This window comes from Netta rufina, assembly GCF_964035555.1.
Source record: "Netta rufina genome assembly, chromosome: 2".
NCBI classification, from domain to species: Eukaryota; Metazoa; Chordata; class Aves; order Anseriformes; family Anatidae; genus Netta; species Netta rufina.
Window position 1 is genome coordinate 69,521,229 of NC_140124.1, and position 24,211 is coordinate 69,545,439.

The 24,211-nt window shown below is 49.3% G+C and overlaps 1 protein-coding gene across 1 annotated transcript; it reads left to right on the forward strand.

Annotated features, from left to right (window-relative positions):
• Positions 1 to 7,479: 7,479 nt before the first annotated feature.
• NRN1 (neuritin 1) lies at positions 7,480 to 15,774 on the forward strand. The gene is made up of 3 exons (XM_084282346.1): positions 7,480 to 7,882; positions 11,720 to 11,864; positions 14,489 to 15,774. Exons 1-3 carry the CDS (start codon positions 7,828 to 7,830, stop codon positions 14,718 to 14,720), a joined length of 432 nt encoding a protein of 143 aa, XP_084138472.1. The 5' UTR covers positions 7,480 to 7,827; the 3' UTR covers positions 14,721 to 15,774.
• Positions 15,775 to 24,211: the final 8,437 nt, after the last annotated feature.

Sequence of the window (24,211 nt, forward strand, 5' to 3'; positions counted from 1 at the left end):
TGTTCACTGATATGTTTAACAAGTTGTATAGGAAATCACTAGCTGTTCAAACATGTAATTATGTGTTAACATGCCTGCCTAACAAAGCAAAAAATAGCTACAATGCAATAATGGGATTATGGAATGCTTTTCTGCCTTGTTTGCCTGCAAACTGGAGGTACATTATGATCCGTCTAAGTTAAAATATAAAATGACCTTTTAGGAGTCCTTCAGCAGGTTGTCAATTGTGCCATCCTAGTTCTCTCAACAATCAGATAAACTCAAGAACAATGTTATTTCCTGGCCAGGAGAGTATAAAGTAAGACACAGTTTGTCGCATAACCTGATTCCTTGTGCTCCTGAAACTCATACTGCACAGGCAATGCTTTTCCCTGATGACAATTCCAAGCCTAGAGAGCTTTGTTTTTTACCCTATTTAAAAATAAATGCATGCTAATTATAGAACAAAAAAATAAAAAATACACCTTCTACTGTGCTGTGGAGTTCTGCTACTTGGCATGGGCAGTGGGTTCAGTACACTGTTGCTGTGAGCAATGGGGAGGTCTGAAAAGGAAAAATCAATGCCATTTCTTGTTCAATTAAGTTCATTGTGATTCAGAACCACCTCCTCACACTGCAGAGCCTGCAAGAGATCAGTGCTGCAATCACTGCCTTTTAGCAGCTTGCCTTCTCCGTCTGGACCTGCACAAGGCACTCACTGGCAGGGCATCACACTTTGCTCTGGGAAAAAGAAAGAGAAAAGAAAAAAATGTCCTTATGGGACCCTCCAAAATACACTGTCATAAATCATGGGGCTTCAGGTGGGTATGTCACAGAGAGGAAGAGAGGGCAGCTTCCTCGATGAATCACTTTGTTTAGATGTCACACTAGTGCTGTCTCTTTACCCTTCAGTAAAAAGTTTGCTCTCCTTGCTGCCTTGCTGAGAAATATCTGCAATACATATTTTGCTGCTTGGTCTCTCTCGGGCTAAGCAGCGTGATGGCCTGACTCAAAGTCTTTTGGAAGTCAATAGAAAGATGCTGATGGGCTCCTCTGGACTACAGATCAGACACGCATATGTCCAGGAAGTGGGGCTCAGTAGTCACTGCTATCAAGAGTTTGTGATGACAGGTTTAAGTTCATTCCCCACACACTTCAGCTATTCTATGGCAATTGTAGGGAAAAAAAAAATAAAATAAATAAAATGTTTGCTGTAGATTGGAGCAACCTGGAGATTTTCGAATGTCCAGGCTGAGCCTGCTGAGGATGCCAGGCACTCCCAAGGGGCATGATGCTCCCTCAGCACAGCACCAGCACCCCGCCAGCCTGCTCAGCACCTCCTGAAAGAAGAGGCCAGGATGCTTGTGAGCATGTCTCACTCTAGTGGCAGCACAGACTAACTACAACAGCCTGCCTTTCACGACTGCTTCCTGCTCCCCAGGCTTGTCGCAGGCCCTTGGGGTTCAGTCCCAAATTGCTGGGGTGTCACCGAGCAAACAGTTCATTACAAAAGCCAAAGGCAGGAATGAGGGGTGTCACAGGTGAAGAGCAACATGAGAAAGAGACTAACTGTTACAAGGCAAAGGCCTTTGATGCTCACAAAGGTGGGTTTAGGTGCTGTATGTCTGTTATCTCATGGAAACAGGTAAGTGACACATGCAATGCCTAAGCACACAGTTATCCTTATCAGTTTCCAGCTTCATTATTGCTCCACAGGGTCATGCTGAGGAATGAGACAAGTCCTCAAGGAGGCTGCCTGGCTGTTGGGTTGCTCTATGTAGCCATGAAGAGAGGCAGCAGAACTGCTCTTGACCTTTCCAGCTGCAGTCACCTGCATTGCAGCTGAGCTGTGACAATGGTGTTTGAGTTAGTTGTGCCAGGTGGGGCTCATACAAGGCAAATGTGGCCTGAATGCAGGTGCTGAAGAAGGGTGATTTTTAATGACCTTGTACTCAACTCATGCCTGCATGAAACTAGTTCCCAGATCACATCAATAAGAAGCTTTCCACTGAGTTTCATGGGACTTAGCTCCAACCTTTCTTGGTTTCCAGTGTCATAAATATGTTCCCAAAGCTAACAGCAGAGAAGGAGGGGGATGAAGAAATAACATGAGCTCAGTATCTCTGCAGATCAGATTGCAGATGCATCTACAGATCCATTATGCTTTTCCTTGTCCCAGAGCCCTTTTCACATTTGTCTATATTCTTCCTCCCAGATATAATCCTTTCTAGGAAAGCGAAATCTCACTTGAAGCTCTTGCAATGCACATGCAACTAGCAGAACATCTGTCCTGCCAATGTTCTCTTCACCTACAATCAACACAACATTTTCCCACTACCTTAATCCCCCAGTTTCCTTGAAACTTTGATTTGATTATTAAAGGCTGAAGAAGATAAATTTTGACATACAGAACCAGTATTTTCCCAAAATTCCCCAAATAGCTGGAAATCTGATATGGCTGGTTCTTTAAATACCTATTTGTGTTTTTTTTTTTTTTCTAGAAGGAATCACATTGACTAATAGAGAAAACTCACAGTGTTATTTCAGTTATCAAAGTCCTACTGTACCTGAAGGTTAATAGCTGTTGTGGCAGTAGATACTGTATAGATCAATGGAAGAAACATGTGGACCAGAGTATCACCCCACTGAGGAACACCCCATCTCATTGTGCCCGATAGAAGCTGTGGTGCTGACCTCCATGGAAGCAGGCAGCATTCCTATGCCATCAACCTTGGAGACTAGTTACTGATACCTACCGAGGATAAAGGCATTGTGCCACCAGTGTGTGTGCTCTGGTAAAGCCACTGCCATTCCTGGCTCATAGCTGGCCTCTGAACTGAGATCCAGAACTTGGTTACTGGCACACACCACCAAACTGAAATTATTTTAATACAGTGGGATTCGAGGTTATTTTTGTGCACTCAGACTGACTGTTATCTAGACCAAGATGTCTATTAAGGATGTCAGAGAGTGATCAACATCTCTGGCATGATAAACACAGCTCATCACAAGCCTTCCAACTCCTTATGCAGTCTGGATTTCATCATAATACTAAGATTGGATGCCAGGAAATCCAAGGATATCAGCCTGTTCACAGCTGTTTTCCAGGTCTACCTACATCCCTCCAGCCTATGATGGAAAGTGTACCGACCAGCCTTATCAGGAAGATTTATGTTTCTTGAAGGAAAATTTCAGCTGCAAAGATACAACGGATTGATGCCTCTTCCTTCTGAGACTGCTTTACTGAAACCATCCTACTCTTTGAAACAACCACAGGCACCTTAAGCAAATCACGTGTCACAAACATAATTGTAGTGGGTGTGATCTCCATCTGGATAGAGCATGCAGTCTCATGTACCTCCCCCCAGCCCACCCGGGCTCAGCACAGCGCTACTGCCACAATCCAGTGTAAAGGGGTCGTGCTAAAAGACGCAGAATTTTGAGTGCACACACAGGCACCCTCCTAAAAATATACCTCTGATGAGCATGGTTAAATGCAGACACTACTATTTCAGGAGCAGATAGTACTTTCCTTACTGGATTGGCTGGCACGAACTGATCATGGTCAAGTGACATCTTGTGTTTTTAAGACTGCTTTTCAGAAGGGAAACTTACTGAAGAACAGACACAGAGGCTGAGCTTTCCAAAAGACTCCTCATGGAGTCTGGCATTCTGTTTCCCCCTTTGAACGTCCTAGAAGTTGAGATCGAAGAGAGAATTATTCTGTTTTTTTAAATTTATAAGAGATCACTTTTCTGTGTCAAATAGTATACAAATACCTTATGTAGCATTTTTAAAGATTTGGTATTGAGCAATCACACTCCTTTTACACCCACTCGACTGTATATTTGTTTTTCTTTCCCAGTTTTATATTTTGAACCACAGCAACAGTTTATATTTTCAGAAATATATTGTCTCAGACATCGAGCAACAATTTCATGGTGAACCACAAGCGCTATTTTATTACTAATTTTGAGGCAGTTGTGGGGCAAATTCTGGTCTCTGGTCATAATTTTGGTTCATCCTGTTTTGCTAGCATCAAACACATCCAGACAGTGATGAAGCCAGATGTCTGATGAACAGGGCCACCAAAAAAAGCTTCAGAAGACTGGCCATTAATGAAAGGCAATTCTTTAATCCCACCTGTCACATTTTCAGTGTGTTCTCATTATTTCTCTACTTACAGAAAATCTTGGAGGATCATACTGTGAACAGCTATTCATCTATCAGCCAGGTTTGGTATTTGAGTGTATTTTCTGACCAGCCACCTTTCTCTAGCAGCTGAGGGCTGGGAGCCACAGCAAAAGCCAGGAAAGCCACCTCTGCATGACCACGGTGTCTGTCTGTCCTTCCCCCCCTTGTGGGTGACCTGAGAGCTGTGGGAGTATGGAGACACAGGCTCCTGGTTTGTCTCAGCTTCACTAGGGCCATCTCTTACACTGATTTTGAGGGAGAGTAAAAGCAAGCAGTTACCTCCCAGCAGCAGTGATGTTACTGCAGGATGAGCTAAGAGCGAATGCAGAGCTCACGCACCCAGAGGAGGGACTTTCAAATCTCACCATGACCGCCGAGCCCTCCCCCCAGACTGATCCGAAGCTTGGAATAAAGCAGATTGCTGACTGACGGCACCAAAGGTTCTGCTTTTATCTGCCTTACTAGCCCGCAACCATGTGCTGAGGAGCACACAGCACAAGCTGTTTGAAGAGATGTTTTGCATTAAAAAAAAAAAAAAAAAAAGGATGAAGGGGAAAAGAAATGCAGCGCTGCAGCCGGCTTTGCATGGGAAAGCAGATCTCTTTGCCAGTCCTCTGCTACTCAGAGCCAGCTCCGTTGAGGTTCAGCCATGACAGTCAGCCCCGAGCTGCACGGGGAGCACATCCACTCTCAGCAGTGGGTCACCCTCTGGGAGGTGGTTCGGGGGGAGCCGTGCTGGCATGCAATTAGCTGCCCCATGTGCTGCTCCCCACCGGGCTGGAACAGCGCAAGGCTGCCCACCCAGCTGTTGTGCACGCTGTCTGCTGGAGCTGCATCTGGCCAGCTGCCACGGGCTCTGTCCATCTGCCACAGCTGCAGCCCGTGCATCCCGAACAAGCTGGGCGAGCATGGCACCACAGTGAGAACAGGGCATGTGCGGAGCCTTGTTCTCCAAAACAAGGGCAAAACCATGCTGATGGGCATGTTGTCCCAACGAGGGCTGGGTGAGACACCACCAGAATCTTTTCTAAAAACACACAGATGTCTCTTAGGAAGGGGTTGATATTCAAGCATCTTCTAATACCAGGTTGGAAAGAAAAAGGGATAGGTTGACAAACAAATGTCCCTGCTTCATCCTGCCCCTGGCTCCCAGCAGAGCTGACCATGCTGATATTTGAGACGGGCTGAAACCACTGGCTCTCATTCAGGATCTATACTGCCACAGGATCCTTCCTGGGGCAGGGAGGGAGGTGAGAATGGAGCCGTGTTTGAGTTTCAGACAGATCTGGACTTCCCGAGCAACAAAGAATATTTAGAGGAATCTAGCTCAGGTCCTTTTTGCCTCTCATGTCATTGTAACTAATGCTTTGAGTCACTGGATTTATTTATTTATTTATTTATTTATTTATTTATTTATTTATTTGGAGAGGGGGGAGCAGAAATCCCCTAGAAATGCCTGTTCTAATGAGATTTGTGACCAGATTGGCAGGGGCTCTAGTCATGTCAGCGGTGATGGATGTACCAGAAGCCGCGTTAGCCATATTAAACTCTTCCTGACTGCGCATTGTAAACTGCCCTGAAGTTCACTACTTACACAGTGTAATGTCAGAATCATGTTCAACACAGGCCTCTTGGAGCCAGCTCAACCTTTAACCTGAAGCTATAGTTTGCCCTCAAAAAAAAAAAAAAAAAAAAGCAGACAGAAACAAAACAGATGAATGTATAAATGAACAGATGTCATTATCAACAGGGCAGAGTGAAACAAGAAATTCCTCACACTGCAGCCTCCATGCCCTGGTGATCCCACAAGGATGCCTAACAGTAAATGTGGCCACAAGTGGCCAACAGCTGGGAGTTCGACATCCATACTCATGGACCTCAACCTACATCACCTTCTTCCTCTGCCCCTTTTGTGCTGATAATGCATGGCCTGAGGGACATAAAAGATGCAATGTGTTATCCAGATGATTCCTCCAGGGAGAAGGAAAAGGCCCCACCTCTTGATATCCACCACAGCCTCTGTTGTGTTACAAAAGCACCAGACCTGCAAAGAGCTAGGGAAGTGTGGCCTTAGCTCCAGCTCCAGCTCATACCTTTACTTCCCCTGAAAGAGGGCACGGTACATAGTCCAAAGCCATAGCTTGAGCCGAACCTCCTTTCCTCCACCAATGTCTTTAGGAGCATGTACATGACAGCTCTGCTCTGGGCTGCAGCCCACACCTGGGCTTTTTTCATTCCCCAGGTGAGCTCTCAGTCAGCTCTGCCCTCAAGGCTGGCTTGCCACCTGCAGCACACCACGAGAGAAGAAAGCAGCCTGAGAGCAGCAAATGTCTCCCTCCAACCTGTCCCTTTGGCTCCTGGAGCTGCCAGGGGCTGCGCTGGGGGGGGGAACAACTTCGTGGTGCAAGAGCCAAGGGCATAGGACGGGATTTTTGGCAGGTCCAGTTGCTCCGGGAGAAGCACCTTGAGGCTCCTCCTGTGATGCTCTCCAAGTGAGGTGGCCCCACAGTGGGTCCCAGGAGGGCATCAGGCTGCAGGAGCACCACAAGCCAGGATGGGTGCCTCATCCCCAGAGGACAGGGGCTGGTGGCCCCCAAAGGCCAAACCCTTCTGCCGTGGACAGGCGGTGATGGGCACCCCAAAGCCTGTCGGGGGAGACACGGGCAGCTCCCCGGCTTCAGGCACTCGATGCCAGCACCACTCCGGTGCAGGAGGGGAAATGCCCGTGTGTTCCCACCCCCCCCAAAAAGGGGGGGCTGTGCTGCGGGTTCCCCACCCCATCCTCTGCGGTCCCACGGTGGGGACGGACCAGCAGGACCAGGAGAGACCGCCCCCCCCCCCCCCCGCTCCCCCCTTGGCCTGGGGGTGACGTCATGGTGGGGGAGGGGCGGGGAGGGGGAGGGGACCCCGCACCCCCCTTTCTCTCCCCCTCCTCCTCATCCCCCCCTCCTCAGCGCCAGCCCCGACGGGGCGGCCCGGGGGCGGGCTGGGGGCGGAGGGGGGGTTTCTACCGTGCTATCCCCACCCCCGGGGGCGGCCCCTCCGTCTGTCTGTCCGTGCGTGTCCGTGGGTCTGCGTCTTCGTGGGTCCGCGCATCCCCCCCCCGGCCCCGTGGGGACGGTCCTGGCTGCTCCCCCCCGGGGGGCCGGGAAGAGCACGGAGGGGCTGTGGGGGGGCTGAAGGCTGTGGGGGGCTGAAGGAGGAGCAGAGATTTCTCGGCGATTAATGGGGCGTGGGGGGGGGAGGACACGGGGAGACCGGGCTCTGGAGAAAGGCGGCCTGTGATGCCTATAAATGGCGTTTCTCTTCCAAGGTGCACATTAAAAAAAAAAAAAATAATAATAAAATAAAATAAAAAGGAGGAGGAAAAAAAAAAATCCGTCAGTGTCATCCCCCCACGTCAGGGCCGGCCGTGGGCGTGAGGCTGTACTTCCTCCGCCCCCTCCTAATGGAGCGAACCATTCCCAGCTAGTCCTCCTCGCCCTCTCCCCGGTTCTCCCTCTTTTCTCTCCTTCTCCTCTGTCTCCCCCCTCGTCTGCAAAGTCCTCCGCTGCTCGGAACTTGTTGGCAATGCCTATTTTTCAGCTTTCCCCCACGTTCTCCAAAGTAACTATTTAAAGATCTGCAGTCGCAAATGGTTTTACTAAATGTAGGATGGGACTTAAGTTGAACGGCAGATACATTTCTCTGATCCTTGCTGTGCAGATAGGTAAGTGGACCGCCAAAGCCCGTTCCCAGCGGGACGCCCCGAGCCCCGAGCCGTGCATGCAGCGGGGGCTGCGGCACTGATCCTGCCCGCACCCGCACCCGCACCCGCACCCCTTGGTCTTCGCCACCCTGCAAGCTGGCGAGCCTGGGGGCTGCTGGAAGAGGCAGCGAATTCCTTCCTCCTCTTCAGTCACTTTCCTTTGGTCGTTTCCCTAAATCAGTGCATGCTCTCTCGTAGTTCGCTTTGCTCTTTTTTTTTTTTTTTTATTTTTCATTTTTCCCCGCTCTGTGTTCGCCGTGCATGCGAGAGACTGCGTTTGTATTTGCTTTTTTTGGATAGCCCCTGTGTTCCTTACCGCTGACAATTTGGGGACTCCGGTGCTGAGAAATCCCCCTCTCTCCCTGGAGGGACGGAGGAATGAGAACGGGCACAAAATGGCTTGCGAGACATCTAGCTGGAAAGTTGGTGGATTTTTTTTTTTCTTCAGAAAATCAGGGGGACAAGCGAAGGGCTCCCTTTGGGAACTTGGAGGCTTTCCCATTTGCAGAGCAGCCTAAAAGCAAACAAACCCCAACGCTGACTTCAAAAAATAAACATAAAAATATTCTCCCCGAATGCGGAGACATAATAAGAATAAATAATAAGAATAAAATAATTCAAAAAGAACAAATGATAAGAATAAAAAGAATCGCGCAATCCCACCGCCCGATCATTAATTTTGTTAAAAAACGAGTGGGTCCAAAAAACGTCTATATCTGTTAAGTTACTTTAAATAGAACAGGTTTCCCTCCACCCCGGTATGAGTTTTTGTATAGTCGTTGCCGTTTTTATTTAATATATTGGGTTTTGTTTTTCCGATGGTTCTTTTTCTGTTGGTTTGCTCTCGGGTTCGTTTAATTCAGCATTTTTTTGCTGAAGTGGTTTTTGAGTTGCAGACATTCGGCAATGTCCAAGTTAATGGCCAGTTGAGTCCTGCACAGGCAAATTTTAAAGAATATGTATTGAATACGTATGTTCCCGGGCATGATCTAAAACTGGGCTTCAATGAAAGGGCGATTAAAGCACGGCTTTTCTTATCCGGATTGGCAGGTGTGAAGAGAACCTTGAAAATATTTGCCTGCAAAGGAATTCTGCTACAGTAAAAAATACTCAGCATTGCTATTTAGAGATCCTTCCTCTCGGTCACCTTCCTTTACAGACAACCTCTGCAGCATTTTGTGGGTATCAAAAGAAAATTTAAAAAAAAAAAAAAAAAAAAAGGAAAGGAAAAAAATGAAAAAGGGAAAAAAAGGAGGGAGGGAGAACAAGAAAGGGAGGAAAGAAGGAGGTAAAATGCTTCGAATATTTCCTCATTGGTAGAAGAAAAAAAAAAAAAAAAAAAGGAAAGAAATATTGCAATGAAACGATGACCTCTGGAAAATGTGGCTGTGCGATGCAACCCCCTCAATTCGTATTACCTTTCCATTTTAACTGATGCTGAACTCTTCAGAAGGCCATTTTCTGTACTGACAGAGAAAGAAAGGGGAAGGCGGTATTATTTGGATGCTACCCTAAATTTCAGTCCTTGCGGTTTCTGTTTGTTTGTTCGGCTGGAGAAGGAGGAGGACTTGCTCTCGTTGGCGTTTCTTTGACTCAGCCGAGGGAGGATTTTCTTGACGGTGAAATCCCCAAAGGCGGCTCGAGTGGCCGGGAACCGCCGTCCCCGAGCACGGGCAGGCTTGGGGAAAGTTCCCCCCCAAAATTGCCGCACAGCGCCGAGGTGCTGGTGGTGCGGCCGCTTTGCGGTGCCCCGGCGGGGGACGGATTTTAGGCACGCCGAGCTTCGGCTCTGCGCTCCTCCGTGGGTATTTCGGTGCGTTGAGGAGAAAAGAAATAATAATAATAATAATAATAAAAATCCCTGAGTTCTGCGTTTGGGCGGTGAGGACGGGGAGCTGCCCGAAATCCCTGACATTTTGGAAGGTGACAGAGGTGGTGCAGGGGGGGGAGGCTCCGCGGAGGATGCCGAGGCTGAAGGGCAGGAGGACTTCGGGGACAGGGAGCTGCTTTGGGGCAGGGATGCGACGGGCTGCGGACGGCCCCTGCGGTCCCGCAACCCGCTGCGCACGCCGGGCTTTGAAGGGCGGGATGTGGGGGACGGGGGGGGCAGCTCGGGGGCACGGCAAAAAGACCGAGTTCAAGAGAAATCCCGCTGCCGTTCAAGCGAGCAGGACGCCCCGCTTGCGCCTCTTTTAATTACCGTTTTTGTTTTGGTGGAGGGTCTGAGGACAGGGGTACCCTGGGTGGAGGCAGGGGATGCTCTGAGCCCCGCTCGCCCCCAATCCGTCTCCCTGCCACCAGGGCCCGGGCTCCGTCTCGGACCCCGCATCCCAGCGCAGCCCGGCACGTTTTGGGAGGAATTTGTGCGGCTTTCCCCCCGCCCCATCTTGCCCCTGGAACTGGGTTTAATGGGGCCGCTTTCCCCTCGGGATGCTCCGCGCTTCTTCCCGGTTTGTTTGCTCGGCTTTTTTCCCCCCTCCCGTAGCCTGCTGGGGTTTGATGTGACGGCCGGTGCCGGGGGGGTGTGTGGAGGGGAGGGACCACGGAGTCGTGTCACCGGTGAATCACAAAAGAGGGGGACCTTGCCTGAAACGGAGCCTTCCCGCGGCCCGGCCCTGTCCCGGGCGGGGGACTCGGGAGGGGACCCCTGCCCCAGTGCAGCCTCCCGGCCTTGGGAACTCCCCCTGGTGGGGGGCAGCCCCCTGCCGCCCCCGCAGGTGCTCCCAGGACTGCGACCTGCCCGTGCGCACCCGTTTTGGGGGCACACGGACACTGGGGAGGCTCGTCGTGTGTGGGAAGGGAGCCATCAACCTCTCCGTGTCCCCTCCCGTCCCCTCGGGGCACCCGGGGGCAGCCGGTACCCAGGAGGAGCTATCCCATCCCATCCCATCCCATCCCATCCCATCCCATCCCATCCCATCCCATCCCATCCCATCCCATCCCATCCCATCCCACCTTACGTTTCTGTCACAGGCGACTGGGGAGGGGGCTTGGTGGTATTTGGTTAGTTGTGTGAGCAGTCGCGGGGGATGCTTCTTCTCGTGTCTTTATCGCAGCTCTTTCTGGTGACTTTTATTTTATTTTATTTTATTTTATTTTATTTTATTTTATTTTATTTTATTTTATTTTATTTTATTTTATTTTACACATATATATTTTATTTTATACATATATATTCTATTTTATTTATCCTATCCTATCCTATCCTATCCTATCCTATCCTATCCTATCCTATCCTATCCTATCCTATCCTACCCTATCCTATCTTATCCTATCCTACTCTATCCTATCCTACTCTATCCTATCCTACTCTATCCTGTCCTATTTCATTTTATTTTTTATTTATCTCATCCTCCGCGCCTTGCACGCCCCTTGCCGAGCGAGGACCCGTGTGTGTGTGTGTGTGTGTGTGTGTGCGGGAGGGCGCGGAGAAGCGCTCCCGCTGCCGCACGCCGGAATTTCCTAACAAAGGAGCGAGTGGGGGGAGCGGCAGGCGGCTCATCTCCGCATCTCCCCCTTCCACCTCGCCCCTCAAAAAAAAAAAAAAAAAAAAAAAAAAAAAAAAAAAAAAAAAGCAATGTCTTTAATTCAGGGGCACCGAAAAGCGCTAAACAGCACAAGGCAGCCCACTGATGTCCCCGTTGTCCCCGTGTCCCCGCTGGCCACTCTGGCTCGGTCCCAGCGCCCTCCTCCTCCTCCCGCATCACCACTCCTTGCATGGGGGGGGGGGGTAGAAAAGGGGCAAGGGGGGTGGGAGGGTGGATGCCGGTGGTGCTGACCTGTGCCCCTGCCCCGCAGCCTACCTGGTGCAGGCGGTGAGAGCGGCAGGGCGGTGCGATGCGGTCTTTAGGGGCTTCTCGGACTGTTTGCTGCGGCTGGGCGATAACATGGCCAACTACCCGCAGGACCTGGACGACAAGAGAAATCTCCAAACGATCTGCGCGTAGGTCTTTTCCTCTCTCCTTCGGGGACGGGGGGACGGGGTGGGAAGTTGGGCGAAGTATAAGGGAATAACGAGGGGTTTGGTGCTTTAGGGGCCCTGTCTCTGCGCACCGGTCCCTCCGAGCGCCGTGCCGTGGGGACAGGCCGGGTTTGGGGAACAGCGGAGTCTGGAGGGTGTTTTTACTGCGTTTTTTTTCACTTTTCACGGAGGACCGTGAATCATGTGGGTTGCATTGGGTTGGGTAGAGTTAGGTTTGGTTTGATTCAGTTGGGTTGGGTTGGGTAGGGTTTGGTTGAGTTGGGTTGGGTTGGTTGGCTTTGATTTGGTTTGGTTTGATTTGGTTTGTTTCTTCACCCTCGGCTCCTCGCTTCTGTTCTTGCCCCCCGCTTTGCTCTGGGGTCGGGGCATTCCCTGCGCCCTGGCCCTGGCCCTAACTGCGCCCCGCGCCCGCCGGCTGGGGAGGCGATTGCTCGAGAAACGAAATACAGCTGCAGAGCAAAGAGCTCAGCTCCGACACGGTCACAACGCGAACCCAGCCCTACAGGCACGGCCGCCCCAGCCTCTGCTCACCCTCCTGCCTCGGCCCCCCTGCCCACCCCATTACCAGCAGCTTCCCCCGGGGCAAACACGCGGAAAAACCCGGCCCCGCTCCCGGCCCAGAGGGGAGGGAAGGGATGGGAAGGGGCAGGGACAGAGGGAAATGGGGCGGCTGCAGGGGGCCGGGAGCCACCCCGCTTCGGGGTCTCGCTTGCCGGGCAGGGAGGCACAAGCAGGGATTTCGTTATTTGGGAAAAATCCGGCTGGACAGGCTGTTCTTTGGTCTCCCGGTTTTCCAGCACAAACTCACCTCGCTGGAAAACATATATTTATATACAGAGAGAGAGAAAGAGTCATATTTAAAAACGAAATTAGGACTTTAGATACAAATATGTTTGGAACACTTTTTTTTTCTTCTGGTTTGCTCCATAGAAATCAGAAAACGAAGATTGGGAAATGGGAAAGTGTGATGGGAAAGGAAAGGAAAGGAAAGGAAAGGAAAGGAAAGGAAGGAAAGGAAAGGAAAGGAAAGAAAGGAAAGGAAAGGAAAGGAAAGGAAAGGAAAGGAAAGGAAAGGAAAGGAAAGGAAAGGAAAGGAAAGGAAAGGAAAGGAAAGAAAGAAAGGAAAGGAAAGAAAGGAAAGGAAAGGAAAGGAAAACGAATAGAAGAGAAAAAAAAGAGAAAAAAAGAGAAAAAAGAGAAAAAAGAAAAAGTGGGGGAAGGAAAAAAAAGAGAAGAGAAGAGAAGAGAAGAGAAGAGAAGAGAAGAGAAGAGAAGAGAAGAGGAAGAGAAGAGAAGAGAAGAGAAGAGAAGAGAAGAGAAGAGAAGAGAAGAGAAGAGAAGAGAAGAGAAGAGAAGAGAAGAGAAGAGAGAGAAGAGAAGAGAAGAGAAGAGAAGAAGAGAAGAGAAGAGAAGAGAAGAGAGAAGACCCCTGTAACCCTCATTTCCTTTCTTCTATGTAGAGATTTCTGAGCCAAGCAAGACTTTTCCTGCACCTACTAAGGCTGACACCTTGCTGGAAATGCTGGACTGCGGTTCACCTTGTGTCCCACATGAGGATTAAATATGCAGAGCTGCGAGGTCCTGATGCAATGTCCTTTGCTGGGGGTGCTGGACCAGAGGTGGTCCTGACCTGTGCCAAGCACCTCTTTTCCCTTCCCCCGACCACCCGATCGCCTTCGCTGGATGTGTATTGAAAGAAGATTGGAAAAAGATTTAATTTTCCTTTGGAGATGCAATTACAGCAGAAATACTGCAGGAGAGGCACACTCTCAGACTCTGGCTTCTCAGTATCTCATTATTTATTACAAATGTAGCAAACATTGGGAGTCTACAACCAGCGTAGAGTGCTCAAAATTAGAGGCCGCAGGACTACTTTAAAAAAATATATCCAAATCTGTAGGCTCCTGCCTTGAGAAGGGGGAAATAGATGGGGGGGGGGTTCCATAGACCCGACGTGGGGAGGAAAATGGGGCAGTGAGACGGGGCCTGCCCCGTGGGCAAACCCCTGTCCGGTCCGGGGGAGGAAGGGACTTAAAAGGAGGAGGAAAAGGGTGAGGAAAGAGATGGAAATTATCCTGGGGAAGGAGAAACCCCCGCAGCCCACGGAGCTTTGGCAAAGGATGGGGAGTCCCTCCCGCCGCTCCGTGAGCCGCCCGGGAGGGGAGGATGCTTCTTCCTCCCCCTTCTCCTCCTCTTCCTCCTCCTCCTCCTCCTTCTCTTCCTCCTCCTCCCACCCGCGACGTGTCCGTGGGCTCCTAGGCTAGCTTTTGCCAGCCGGGGGGCGCACGTCCCTCCCCCAGATACATCCCAGGCGAAGTCACGCTGCGGCAGCACACCCCCCACCTCCCCCCCCGAGTCATTTTCGCAGCATCGCGTCCCTGCCCGCGGGAGCCCCGACCCCAAAAGCAAAGCGTGTGCGTGGGGCGGCCCGGGGAAGGCGGGGGGGCGCGGGTTGAGGGGGGGAGGAGCTCGCTCCGAGGGGATGCTCAGATTCCCGGGAGGTCGAGGGGCGGCCGGGGTCCCTTAACCCCCCCCGGGGCGGGTGCGTGCCCTGTAGTGATGCCGGCTGCTCTCCCCTCCTGCAGGTACTGGGATGATTTCCACGCCTGCACCCTCACAGCGCTCACCGATTGCCAGGAAGGAGCGACAGACCTCTGGGAGAAATTGAGACGGGAGTCCAAAAACCTCGATTTCCAAGGCAGCTTATTTGAACTGTGCGGAGGCGGCAGCGGCGCCGCATCGTCCCTCCTCCCGCCGGCTTTGCCCGTGCTCCTGGCAGCTCTGTGGGCCGCCCTAGTGACCTGGCTGCCTTTTTAGGGGGGCGAGCACACCCACACCCACACCCTCTCCATGTGCCGGATCTCTCGAGGAAGTGTCCATCCCTTGCTTTGGGGACGTTGTGCTTTTCTGTGGTTGATGATGGTGGTGGTGGCTGATGGTGGTGAAACACCCGTGTAGGACTGTGGAAGCGTTTTCTCCCTTTCTTTTCTTTTTCTTTTATTTTTTTCTTTTCTTTTGGTGTGTTTTATTTGCCAAATGTTACCAAACAGGCAGCGGCGCGCAGCCCGAATCGGACCTCAGCTTTACTATCGCTTCAAATCAAAAAGAGAAACAAATAAAAATAAAAACCCGAGCCCTCGTTGTGCAAAAGAAATCTCAGGAACGGCTCTGGGCCACCTAACGCTAACGTTATACTCTGCCAGGATAAACCCCGGCAGGCCACGGGCTCCTCTAAAAATGTGGCATTATGCGAGATGAGAACAAAAAGCAGAGAAAAAAATAAAAAAGGCACTGGCGATGAATCCAAGGTAGATGTCCACGTGTGAAGCATATGGTGAATAATTCACAATCTCTCATCTTTCCTCCACAGTCGCTTGTTTTTTGGTCATCCCACTGCAAAATAATAATAATAATAATAATAATATCAATAAATAAATTAAAAGAGCGCATTTTCTCAAGGGGAAAAGAGAGCGAGAGAGCGAGAGAGTGGGAAACGAACGGTTAAAAGAGGAAGGAAGGAAGAAAGGGACGAAGGAAAGACAGAGATGTGTCTCGGTGCCCGGCGGAGTGAAGGAATGCTGCTAACAGATCTCCGAGAGTTACCTTTACTTGCTGTTCGAAGGCATCTTTCCGAATCCACTGCCTTTAATTTTCTCCTCCTCTTTGTTTTAGATGTTACACATACCAGTAAAATACCTGATTATCCAACAATAGAGATCACAAAAAGGGGGGCTTAAATGTAAACCTAAAGAAAAAAAAAATACAAAAAACAATAACAACAGCAAATGATTTTGAAAAAAAAAAAAAAAAGAGCTTTGATTTTAAAAGAGAAGAAAATGTAATTTAAAAAAGAAGTTTATTATAAAGTCAATTCAGCAAAAAAATAACAAAAAAAAAAGATTTGCTACAAAGTATAGACAGAAGTATAAAATAAAAAATATTGTTTGAAATAAGGGTGTCGTCCTTTCTATAAATTCTGCCGGGAGTACCTTGAGAAGGACAGGGCTTTTAAGGCAAGGAAGGCTAAATCCAGACCCGATCCCTTGATGAACACGGCGATTTCAGTTCACACAAGGACAGGACCGCTGAATCGTTTACTCTGGGCCTTCTCTTTTTCTTTCTTTCTTTTTCTTTTTTTTTTTTTCTTTTTTTTTTTTTTTTTTCTCCCGATTTCTTAAATACACTCTGTAAATCCTCCCAGCCTCCTCCGCCTCCCCCGAAGCCCAAGGCGAGGGGCGGCCGGGTGCGAGGCCGGCGGAGGGAGGCAGGGAGGGAGGCAGCAACCACCATTAAGGACGGAGGCTGCGGAGCTGGAGCCCTTTCATAATTAATAAGGCTGCCGAGCCGAAGGAGCAAGGGGAAGGGGGGGCCGGGGTATTGATTTCGCGGCAGAAGCTTGCTCTATTTATAGGCGCCTGGTGCCTCTATAGAGAAATGCACAGCAAAGAGTAAACACCTCCTTCTTACCTACGAGGCGAGAGCCCAGCTGGCGACCGGGGCTAGGGGGGGTGATGGGGGGTCAGGGGCCGCCAGGCGATATTTTTTAGAGGGTGGGCACTCTCCCTTTGCGGCACTGGCACTTGCCTCTGGCAAGGGGCATGGCACCAGGGATTTTCCCTGCCTCGCCCCCTCTCCCTGCTCCCCGTCCTTCCCGGGGTGCTCAATGTGATGGGTAAGCAATGGCAAACCGAACAGCTCATAAATCAAACAGTGGGGCGCAAGGCAATCTGCATTTCCCAAACGGATTGAATCCCAGCAACGAATGCGCTCAGGAGCCGGAGCCGGGCGCCTTTACCACTGGAAGCAATGTTGATTTTTTAATGCTAAAGTACATTATGTGTGCGTCGGGGGGGCTTTGCGGAGCCTCTCGCCTCCATTTGGAAGGCACAGGTCTGCTCGCGTTTCGTTTTCCCTTGCCCTCCCTCTAGGGTTCATCCCCACCGCCAGCAAAGGGAAAGGAAAACCCTGGAGAGCGGAGCTTTGTTTAAATGGTTTGGGTTATTTTCCCTCCCCACAGAGGCTCCAGACCTAAATTGATTTTTCTGCGCGCATCTCTGTATTCATGAGGTCAGGCACCGCGGCTGCGACTTCCCGCAGCACGAAATGCCAGCCGGGGGGGGGACAGGCAGAGGGAGACCCTCAGGGCGCTGCCAGGGACCCCGCAGCCCACCGCGACCCGGTGCCCGGTGCCTGCCCCCCCCGCTGCCGGCGTCCCCCGGGGTCTCCCCGAGCTTTTCCCTCGCCCCCTCGGAAGAAACCTCCAGCCTCCGGGACTGCGGGGGCGATTTCAGAGGGCTCGAGTTAGCTGCTCGTGAGGTTGAATTACTAATGAGTGATCTCCCCGTAATTAGCAAAGCCCCCAATTAGCCCTCCGTTGAGGCGAGTGAGAAAAAGGCTGCAAACGGGGAGAAAGGAGCCGAAAGGGTCGGGGTGGGTGGGCGGCGGGGTCTGGGCTCGCTGACGGGTTGGGAGCTTTTGGGTCGCCCCCACTCTGTCTCCTTGCACCTGTAGGGTTTGCGGGGATGCGGCTGCTTTAGCAAAAGGTGCAGAGGCTCAAGCCCTTAATTCCTGGGTAAACATGAGCCTGGGGAGCTGGGGAGGGAAAAAATGCACCGTTGAAACGGTGAGAGGGACCACAGTAAAAAAAATAATAATAATAAAATAAAATAGAAAAGCCCGACCCCCCCTCCAAAAAACAAAACTGCAGCTGTTTCGGATTCTGGCTGGGTAAGCGGGGAGGTCTGAGGACACTGCAGCTCTGCCTGCCCTAATTCCTGTCCCCAGCTCCGACTGAGCAACCGCAGCCCCGCGGTCCCCGGGGGCCGCCGAGCTGCCTCCTCGCGAAGGCTGGACCGAGCCCTGCTCGGCAGCCGGCTGCTGGCTGCCAGCCTCCACCTCGCACCAAGCCGGCCTCGCTCCCGGGAGGGCTGCGCCTCAGCCTCCCAGGGGCTGGGGACACGCCAGCGCCGGGCTGAAGTGGTGGTGGTCGGGTTTTGGGGGGGCTTTGGAGGAAAAAAAAAAAAAAAAGAAAAAAGAAACGAAATAAAAATGTCCCTCTCCAATCTGTGCCCATTCAAAGGCTGTAAGAGGGAGATGGGGGAGGCTTGTGCCAGGAATAAAATCTGGAGACAGGACCCACAAAATTGAGAAAAAGCTGTCTGGATAGCAGCAACGGCAAACATCTTGGTCCTGGTGGAGAGCAAGCACAAAAGTAAGGTGTGATGTCCATTTCTCACAGGACTTTCTGGAGGCTACACCTACACCTCAGAAGAAGCAGCAAGGTGCTGTTGGTCCCTGTATGGTTTGCACAAACAGGGACCCGTGATGCCCCCATCCCCCTTCCTTTCCAGGGTGCGGGTTAAATCTGCACAGCTCCTCTCCTGCCCAGTGAGATCCTGCTCTGTGAAGGCCTGACAACCCAAGCAGACAGAGGCCAGTTGAGATTTCCTATTCATCAGGGCTGATTCATTAATAATTAGTGCCATTAGGTGCATTACAGCAGTGCCTGAGGGCCCCAATTAAAGGAAAGTGAGCTTGTTAAATCCAGAGAGCCAGATTCTCCCTGTGTTACTCCTGCCTGATGCGGAGGCGGCACCTCCAGGGTGGGCAGCAGGAATAGCCCTGGTTTTCAAGGCAAGCAGCTTCCTTGCCTTCCCCCTCCCTTCTCCTCCAGCTCTTCCCTTCCCTCCCGACTAGCAGGAGGAGGTGACAAATCAGGTTATTCTTCAGAGTCACTTCATTCTCCACCACAGGGCAAAGGAGAGGTTTTGGAGGGCAGAATGATGGAGACTGCAGAGGAGTCTTTGTTACAAAACCAAATGCAATTTTAGCTGTCCGAAAGAATTGCTTTAGGCTGCTGGCAGCTGATGATCAATGGTGCTGTTGGCAAAAGCTTCCAGCTGGCTGCTGCCTCTCCTGAGGGACAGGCTCATCCTGAGGCCCGTTGCAGTTGTGGTACAGCAAGGGGCTTTCTTTTGCTTTGGGTCAAGGACCTTCTGCTGCCCAGTCCCACCAGCAAGAAGAAAAGCTGAAGGTTGTGTGTCAGAAGACCTTACCCAAAGCCCCAAGCTGCAGAGCTCAGGGTCTGCTAAGGGATGAGCAGGCTGTGCAGGCATAAGTTTTGCTGTTCCAGAGATACTTTAGGAGTTTACATGATTCAAATAACTAGAAAACCAGCCTGTGGCCTCTGCCCTACCTTTTAGTCTCTGTTGTTTTTTGTTTGTTTCTATCTGTTAAGCTGGTGTGAAGGAAAGATGGAAACAGCCTGCTGAAGGTCAAGGTGAGACTGACTGTTAGCCCACCTGAGGGCGTGTATCCACCGGCAGAATTACATGCCCATGGGTGCTGGGAGTCTCCTCAGCAAGAGAAACAGCCTTGCTGCAGGGAACAAACAACCAGCCCTGACCTTCTTTACACAGCGCTTCTCTGGGAAAAAGTATCCTCTGAAGTCAATACGCATTTTGCCTAGGTAAGGATTTAGAATGCGCAGTTTTGCTTCTGACAGGGCTGTTATCCAAATACGAACTCCAGGTTTATGCCAACAAAATAGAAGTGCTTGTGTGTACATCATACTTCATACCTCCAGGATTCTTGCCTATGATACCGATTTATTAAGCACTGTGAAAAACTTACCAAATCTCTTAAGTATCCAAGATCAAATCTGTGTTCTGCAGGGCACCTTATTTATTTATTTATTTATTTATTGCTGTGATGCAGCAGACTCAGGAGTGGACAGGCAGTGCATCCTTTAATACCATTTTAATACCATCAATTCTTATAACACTTCAGAAGCTGCTGGATATTCAGACTGACCCTCCCTCAGTCAGGGAACGAAACAAAACAGAAATGCAACCACCAAATGAGGGGGGGGGGGGGAAATAAAGAAAATAAAAGACCTCATCGCTGACATTGGCAGATTTTTTTTTTTTTGATCGGATTTTTCTCTCCTTCAGCCACCTTCTTGCTGCAGATGCTGTCAGTAGGTTTTTCTTCAGAAATGTCTGGGTGCAAGCTTCGGCTCTGCCAAATGCATCTCTTCAAGAGGCAAATTGCATCCTTGCTATAGCATCTCTTTTTGTCAGCTTACCATGGTAGTAGCTCAAGTAAGAAACATTTTATGATAAATTTATAGTTCAGTATTAATATTCCTTTCTGCATTTTATTTTGACTGGGCAGTGAAAGAGGTCTTATCCATTCCCCTGCTCCTCTGGGGCACTTTCAATTTTCCAGTCCTCTGGCACAAGATGCCCTTTGCAAGGGAATGATTCCTGTAAAGCCACTGCCCTCTTTCATTTCCCATATTCTAGAAAAACCCTAAATTATGTTGTCAGAGGAAAAATTCAGAATATATTTTGTTAGTGCAGAGAGTTGATCACATTAGTGTTGCAACACTTCATTTCAGGACCTAGTAAGTGAGAAAATTGTCCTAAGCTTTGCTTTTTATTGAGTCTTAATAGGCACCCTTGTCCTTTTCATTAGACCTGTGATGCAAGACTCGGTTTTGTTCTGCTGCCAAGACATTGCATTTGATCTCCCTCACCCTTGCTTCTACTGTCGATTACATGGGAGTAACACTTTGAGATCTTTAGGTGAAAAATACTATGTGAGGAGGTAGGCGTTATTAATTAGAGTGATCTTATTTTATCTTTTAGCATTAACCGGAAGACAAACAGCTGGATTGAAATGACAGCAACAAACAATAGGTAACAGATGCTTCCCTGTGGCTTCATAGATCTGCTGTGTAACAGAAAACATTCAGCTCTGGGAGCACAGGAGCTGTAGTTCACTTCTCACTCGGAAGAAGCCTAATTTTTAAAGAATGTCCTAGCATACCTACCCAATGCAGGCACTGTGAATTTTAGCCTGTGCCCTTGGCTAGACTGTTGAGGACAAGTTGCAATACCTGTCTTTCTTGCAGAGATCCCAGCCCATCTCCAGCCACGTCCCCCACTGCTGGTGAGCTCTCTGTTTTGCTGTGCATCAAAGGTTCATTTTGTTTCCTTCTCTCCCTTTTCTTTAGGTGTCAGTGATTCGTGCTCTCTCCACCTAAACCAGAGATCTGGCACATCAATACTTAAAAGGCTTAGGAGAAGAAGAAAACATCAATATGTCACTGAGCACACAAAGTTGCACAACTCCCCCTTCTCCATTTTAATGTCAGCTCTGGTTAGTTTGGGTTTTTCTATAAGCTGAGTGACTTCAGCTTCTCTTTGAAGCCTACCTGTGTGAATAGCTTGTTTTCCTCCATGTCTGGCACTAACAAGGAGCCGTGAGCAGTTTGTTCAGGGTCACCAGTCAGGCAGCCCTGAGGTGGCTGACTTTCTAGGAAAAGCCACAGCAGGAGTAAGCGGAAGCCAGCCTATGCTCCAGGCATCATTTTTGCCGGTCTTTAGCTTATGCTCTGATTCACGCTCGAGTTAAACAAATTGCAATTAGCAACTCTAACACAGACAAAAGAGAAGAAAAGTGAGCTGGGCACTTAGTCGTGGTGTTGCTGTGCTTAGGAGTGATGGCCTGACACCGCCAGTTTCGTGGGCTACATCAGCACTGCACTCACTTGAGACAATTTAGGACTTGCCCCGCTTGTGTAAGCCTGCAGCCTGAAGTTTCTGGACTTGTCCTCTGTGCAAACTAGCTCATGCAAATGGAGGGACTGGAGGGAAGTGAGGCAGATTTCTGCATGAGTACCAGTGTGAGAAGGAGCAGCAATTAGCTTCAAATTCACTGCGCGGGCCTGTCACTTCTGAGTTCACCCCCTGCTGCTTTGTAACTGGAAGCCTTGCGCTCTAGAAGAAGGGAAGAAGAACATTTTGCTCATGCTCACATTAATCAAGTAGTCCTGTGAGCTGCTGAATTTGTGAAGTCGTATCTCCCATGGTGTTCAATAGTAATGACTGTCTCCTGTGTGGACTCTCTGGTGTCTAGTAATACAGTTGTGCTTCCGTAGTGAATGCACTCCTGGGGCCTTTCTCCTCTGCCTACTTCCACAGTGCTTACAGGCACCTCAAACCTTTGAGACTTCAATCCCCTGTCAAGGTTGATCAAAATCAGCTCACAGGCTCAAAAATTATTTAGGAGGGACTGGCTGGCACTTGCACAGACAGTGTGATCTCATAAGCTTCCTTTCCTTGGGAAACTAGGCTACCAACCTAGCAACGGGGGAAAAAAATGGCATCCTGCCAGCAAGGAGGGCCTAAACACTGGGAAGAAAGAGGGTAGATGGGAGAGGAAAGTGAAGCTGTTTTGAAAGGAGAAATCACTGGCTCATGGATGCAGAGCTCTGGTACACGCAGAGGGCCAACCCCAGAGTGGCAAGCTGGAGAAAATGTTCTCTAGAAGATGGCAAGATCTCATGTGGCTACCAGTAGGGGAGAGAAATCACCTCACCACCACGCATCCTAAATGTTTTATATGGTAACAGCTGTCCCTGGGTGGTACCCATTCCCAACTTGAGGACGATGCTGCACAACTCATGTGCACCCTATGTGTCTGCAGTATCTGAAGTAAGATGGGGCCTGTCCCAAAGGCAGTGGTTCTCTTGCTGCTCCCTCCTTCAGACCAAAGTTTTCAACAGTGTTGCTGCTGGATTTAACTGCTACACATGCCATATTTGTATTTTAGAAAAGCTGCTGCATGTGTCTTAATAGCTGCAGATGTGTGCATTGTTTTACAGGGCATTTATAAGCACTTATCCTCTGTGCACTAATAGCTTTCCTGTCCTTGTGTCTTTCAGAATAAAATCCTTCAAGTGAGCTTTAACAATTCTACTCCTACTTCCTTACAAATTAGTTATCTACCATCCCATCCTTATTTCATACCACACAATGTTTGAGGCTGTCAAAAATATTATAGTAAATATTCATATAAATTGATATTTAATTTCAGTAATTATAATGTTACTAATTGTAATTTTGCACCTGATGCAATTACTGATACTTCTGCTTTTGAGTTCTGCTTTGCTCTTTCCAGATTTAGATGTTCCTTCTCTTTAATCCTCGACACCTGTGCTAGATCATACACACGATGAAATTAGGAAATAATAGCCCAGACCTTCCCATCAACTGCCTTGTGCTGAGTGCACTGGTTAGTCTGAAACTCTGGGTGTACTCAGAGTGCAGGATATGCTCAAAAACCTGCTCCCTATTACTGTTATTTTTATGAGGTTTAGCGTGGGTTGTACTAACCAAACATTGCACAGTGCTTAAGTGCTTATACTTGCCTGTTGCTGAAGGCCTTCCATTTGCAGTTTTTAGAGGGCCTTTTTGCTTGTAGCTTTTAACTTACATACCCCAGGGCTACTGTGGCAGCACCTTGGCCTGATATTTCCTATCCTCACTGCCTCACAGTCTGTTATGTTGTCTTCCTTGAGAAAGGGATTGCTTCCTGTGCCTCAGCCATCCTTGTGTCTTCCTCCTGTTACCTTCTCATTGCATTGCTTTCTAGTTATAATTTGTAGTTCTGCACTGAGATTCCCCCACCCTGCCCACTTGGTGCTTTCTAGACTGATGACTCCATATTAGAACAAAGAGAGGAAAAGTAAATAGCAATCATCCTAACATATGGTGAGTATTACCCAATTACAGAGGATGTGTACAAGGCTTAACAGCCTACTAGCATCCAACATTTGTACCTAATTAAGCATAATCCAGTCAGTGCCAATGTTGTCATCAGACAAAGATCACCAAAAGGCACCTTGAGTGGGCTTTAATGGAGATTATTGTACCAAGGGAAAATGGTTGGGAGTAGATGTTGATATGACTGCTACCTCCTGACGCACTGGAGCAGACACCCAGGAGAAGTTGCTCACCTGAAGACCCCAGCCACGTCTCTTCCTGGCCAACCACCAAGTGTCCCCTGGAGACACTTTTCTCTTTAACCTTGAATTCAGTGTATACCATCAGCCAGAAAAACTGTGAATAAAGCATGCGCTTTCTTCCTGCCAAACTGCTTCAACTTTCTTTGTATTAAAACACAGGGTAAAAAAATCATTTGGGCCATGGAATTCCTTCTCTGTCCAAGCAGATATTGAGGTCAGTGATGCCTCTTCTCAAAGATACCAAAACCCATTGGCCTCTGGGTTACAGTTCACAGACAAACTTGTTTTGGTTTCATTTAATTGATAGCAAATCCTTTGTGGACTGTATATCTATATAACTATCGCTATATGTTAAAATTATAGCCATCTATTATTTTACATTAGAAGTGGCTTTTAATATTTTAGCTCGAAAACTGTTCCCAACCGTCTTAAACAAACATAAACTTAATTTGGTCTGAAGGGAATAGCTATATCTCAGACAATTGCTGTGCTC

Excerpts from the sequence above, each read along its gene's own strand:
- NRN1 (XM_084282346.1), top strand. The coding sequence starts at position 7,828 with ATGGGACTTAAGTTGAACGGCAGATACATTTCTCTGATCCTTGCTGTG. Across the intron at positions 7,883-11,719 it reads GATCCTTGCTGTGCAGATAG|CCTACCTGGTGCAGGCGGTG; the intron begins GTAAGTGGACCG and ends CCTGCCCCGCAG. Across the intron at positions 11,865-14,488 it reads AATCTCCAAACGATCTGCGC|GTACTGGGATGATTTCCACG; the intron begins GTAGGTCTTTTC and ends CCCCTCCTGCAG.